General features: G+C 54.3%; 1 protein-coding gene across 1 annotated transcript in view; it reads right to left on the bottom strand.

Moving 5' to 3' along the window:
• ARHGEF16 (Rho guanine nucleotide exchange factor (GEF) 16) overlaps positions 1–4034 on the bottom strand; it is a 4857-nt gene extending 823 nt beyond the window's left edge. Inside the window, 9 exon segments of the mRNA XM_009074468.1 lie at positions 226–299; positions 608–787; positions 1077–1231; positions 1371–1463; positions 2319–2393; positions 2634–2763; positions 3124–3276; positions 3462–3622; positions 3978–4034. Of these exon segments, the coding sequence (XP_009072716.1) occupies positions 226–299; positions 608–787; positions 1077–1231; positions 1371–1463; positions 2319–2393; positions 2634–2763; positions 3124–3276; positions 3462–3619 (1018 nt within the window). The 5' untranslated portion in view covers positions 3620–3622; positions 3978–4034.
• Between the last annotated feature and the right edge of the window lie 151 nt (positions 4035–4185).

The raw sequence follows: 4185 nt of genomic DNA, 5'->3' as shown, positions 1-4185 counted from the left end.
CCTCCCAGGAAATGTATTTACGGTTCGGTTAATTGCGACTGATAACTTAATGGGAGGAAACTCCTAAGGAGCAAGGCATGGTACCTGGAGTTCTCTCCGCCCGCTCACGTCCTCAGCTCCTTCTCCAGCAGGAGTGGAAAAGAACCAGATAGAACCCCCTGTCTGCAAATGCTGCAGTGTAACAGGTAATCTGGGCAGAGCCAGGCTGTCCCCAGCACACAGTACCTCCTCTGGGAGTGGTGTCAGGCTCTTCCTTTTCCCTGTGCATCAGAGCCGCGATCCACCGGGCTCGGTCACTCCTGCCAGGAAAGACCAGAAAGCCTTAGGGACAGCATTGCTGGGACATTCCCAGCAGGATGAAGGCTTTGCAGGGAGTCAGACAGGACAAGCATTTGGTCAGAGCATTCACTAGTGGTACACACAGGATAAGTTGGTATGGGAATTGTACAGGGAATCTAAGGGAGCAAGGAACAGAGCTGGGGAAAAGCCCATGCACATCCCCCTTTCTGGGAGGAGCAGTGGGGAGAGAGCTCTGCAGGATTTCCAGGGCACCAGTTCATCCCACAAGCCAAAGTGTGTCCCCAGTGCAATCCCAGGGGTCACTCACAGCGTCTCTGCCGACAGAACGATCTCCTCCCGCCGGCCCTCGCTGTCCTTCTCCATCACCACCCGCAGCAGGTGCCCACCAGTCTTGCCAGGAGGAGGGGAAGGTGGGTCTGTGCTCTCAATCTTCTCCACGGTGATATGGTCCAGCTTGGCATAGTTCATGACCGTGTAGCTCTCCTCACTGTGGCAGAGACAGGATCAGTACCTGAGCCACGCGGGGACTGAGCTGCCCCCGGCTCTGAGCACTCAGTGGGCATTACCACGGGGCTGGCATGGCCAGGACATGAGCCCAGAGAGGGTCATGGCTCTGGGAGGTCCATGAGCCCAAGGGCCATGGGGCTGGGAAATTCCCACCTGCCTAGCAAGGGACACCTCAAAAAGGTCAAAAAAGGGAAATCTTGGGAAACTGAGACTGGATCCCCCTAGTTGTTGTTTTCCAGGGAAAGGAAGGGCCCTCCCTCCAGTCTTACCTCTTCTTCTTGGTGATGATGAGGACGTCGTTGAACAGGAAGAGGTAGCAGAGGCGCCCGGCGCCGCGGCGGAAGATTCCTGCCTCCTCTGACAGCAGCAGGTGCAGCTCCCCACGCTTCCGCAGCCAGCGGGACACAGAGGTCAGCGGGAAGTGCTGCAGAGGACCAGGGACAAACATACTACCTGTCCTACCAGCAGCTGGCAAAATCCAGCAGTGAACTGTCTGCCTGGAACAGGCTTCTCTGGCAGCACAACCCAGAGGAGTTCCCACCACCACTTCCACAAGACCTCACCTTCTTCTTCCCAAACTCCAGCTGGTTCTGCAGGGTGAACATCTGCTCTGTCCTCTCCATAGCCCGAGCTCCCTCGTTACAGTTCTTGACCAGCTGGAAGAGAAAAACATCACAAGGGAAGTGAAAAAGGGTCAGATACTGAGCCCATCCATTTGCTACACCAGCCCCAGTGCTGCTGGTGAGGGGTCTTTTTTTCTGAGCAGGAGAGACAGCCAAATCCTGACACAGGCTTCAGCCAAGCTTGGGAAAAGGCAGCAGGATGCTTTCTTGGAGAGAGATGGCACATGAGCTCTGCCTGGAAAAGGAACTAAAATGAACCTGCACCAAAATTGAGCTCCACCAAGCAGCTACTTTAAGAGGAAGAGTCAATCATCTGAGGTAGATAGAGGAAGATGGACAACCAGAGAGATGGAGACCACTCAGATGAGCCAGTGGGACAGATCAGGAGCACAGTGCCAAGAGCTGGTTTTCAGGGGGCAAAAGGAAGAGCCATCACAGCTGCAATGTTTCACCAATGTAATCACCTTGTGTGAACAACCACCGAACAGGAAAAGAGGAAGATGAGACTTGGAGCATGGACAGCACATGGGTCACAACTGCCACTGCTCCTGCACTCCTCCACCCTTCACTCTTTGGTTACTTTACTGCCCTTTGCCAAAATCTCCCAAACACATCACAAGCCAGTGTCACAGCTCCCTGTCACCCCGAGGGAGGCTCCAAGAGGGAGAGCACTCATGGAGAAGGGAAGGACAAAGATGGGCCAAAGAGGAACAAAAAGATGACAAGAAAAAGGAATACCCAAGGTCAGGTGAAAGAGGGGAGAGGAGGTGTTCATCCAGCAGCTGATGGGGCAGAGGAGGCTCAGGTGAGTGGAGGAGTGGAGAGCTGGAACAGAGTGCTGTAGGCTGTGCTGGCAGGAGGAGAGTGGAGCTGACAGCTGGGCCTCACCTTGCTGATGGCCTTCAGGGCTTGGGTGGCAGCTCCGTACGCTGCGCTGTGTGCGTTTGTTTTTTGGCGGACGGTCTAGAATTCCAAGATAAGACACTTGAGTGATACTGCACCACAGGGAGAAGCTGCACATCTGACACCCACAGGAAGCAGATCACACTCAGTCTAAATCCTGACCACAGGCTCAGCATCCCAGCCTCAGCTCCCAGTGGGATGGATGTCCAAGCAGAGGCTGTCCTGGGCTCAGCAAACCAACGAAGGACCAAGAGTCACCTCTCTGGAGGTGCCAAGCAATGCCACTGTGTGACTACTTACATCCAAGAGCAGAGGAAGCCGTGTTACTCTCTGCATAGGGAGGATGAGAAATGAGATCACTGGTAGGCCTCCACACTCTGGTTTCCTTTCAATTTGTTTCAGAGTGTCTTTAAATAAGGGGTTTGTGGTTCTGGAACAGGACAAGAAAGCTTCATTAACTCCATTCTTCAGTTAGCAGGATTTTCCAGCAGCTCTCCACATATGGGAAATGCAGTGTGGTGATGGAACTGCCTCTGGTGCTCACTGAGCCAGCAAAAGGGACAGATCCCTCAATGGGGGTTGGAAAAGCATCCAGAGATAGATGGTGAGTCCACCAAAAGGCCACAGATGTATCAAGAGCAGACACAAACTGGACCTGTACCACCAGCACGATCTGGAGATGCACAGACTCCACAGGTGTCCCTAACATGTGTGTTATTGACCTTTGCAATCCCTGGAGCCCAGAGCCCCTCGGAGACAAACCCTTGGCCAGCCCAAGCCCTGTACTCACAGCAGCTTATCCAGAGTCCTGTGCTGATAGACTTCATTGGAGCAGTAGCTGATGTAGGGATTGAAGTGATTCGAGGCATGTTCTTCCACTATGTCACTGATGTCAGGGATCAGGAGGTTCTCCTGGTGTCGCTTCTCTAAGTCTTCAAAGAAGCTGAGGAGAGAATTTAAATAACTACATGACTCGTTAGGGCCAGAAAAACTTAATGCTTCCACTGCAACTTTTCCCCAGTTTCCCCAGAGGAGATGGGATCCAAGGGATGATTGTTTTGGCATGACAAGTGGAGCTCAGAGTCCCTCCTCCAGGCCTGCTGGGGCCCAGCCCCTGTCCCCACTTGCCTCTTGCTGACTGTCAGGATGTCGCCGATGTTGGAGAAGAGGTGGTGGTGCTCCATCTGAGTCATCGTCTCCTTCAGCTCCTCCGACCGCACGAAACGGTTCACTAGGATGTTCAGGCTGTGCATGTAGGAGTACTCGGATGTGATGATCTCAAACATTGCCTGGAAAAAGCAGGGAAGGTGCAGCAGCACAAACTGACCGAGCAGTGCAGCGTTCCATGGATCACCTCACACACAGCCTGGCCAACACCAGTAATTCAGTGTGTTTCAGGACACACAGGCATGAATAAGCCACAGCATGGAGATGTTTTTCCTTCCAGTGGCTACTTCCCATCAGCATCTGATGGAGCTGCCTGTTTTCCCACCAAGCTGGGTGGATGAGCCCTCCCAGTGCCACCCAGTCCTGAAGCAGCAGCACCATGAACTGAGCTGAACCAGAGCCCTGACACAGCCACGCGTGTCCCACAGCCCTTGGTGTCCGTGCTGTGCTCCCAGGCATGTCCCCGGCTCCTCTCACCTCCTGCCGTTTGCGCTCCTCGGGGGATATCCTGAGTAGGATTCCTGCTTCCAGAACCTGCGGAAAAGGCTGGGATGAGCAGGAACGATGGTCCTTGCACGCCCTCTAGTGCGGCCTGGGGCTCTGCCAGCCGCCCGGGCACACCATCGCCTGCCACCCTACCACACACCACCAACATCATCCATCCTCACCCACCACGGCATCATCC

This window comes from Acanthisitta chloris, unplaced genomic scaffold (assembly GCF_000695815.1).
Source record: "Acanthisitta chloris isolate BGI_N310 unplaced genomic scaffold, ASM69581v1 scaffold18655, whole genome shotgun sequence".
Taxonomy (NCBI): domain Eukaryota; kingdom Metazoa; phylum Chordata; class Aves; order Passeriformes; family Acanthisittidae; genus Acanthisitta; species Acanthisitta chloris.
The sequence above is the reverse complement of the archived record's forward strand: the minus strand, read 5'-3'. Positions and strand labels throughout refer to the sequence as shown.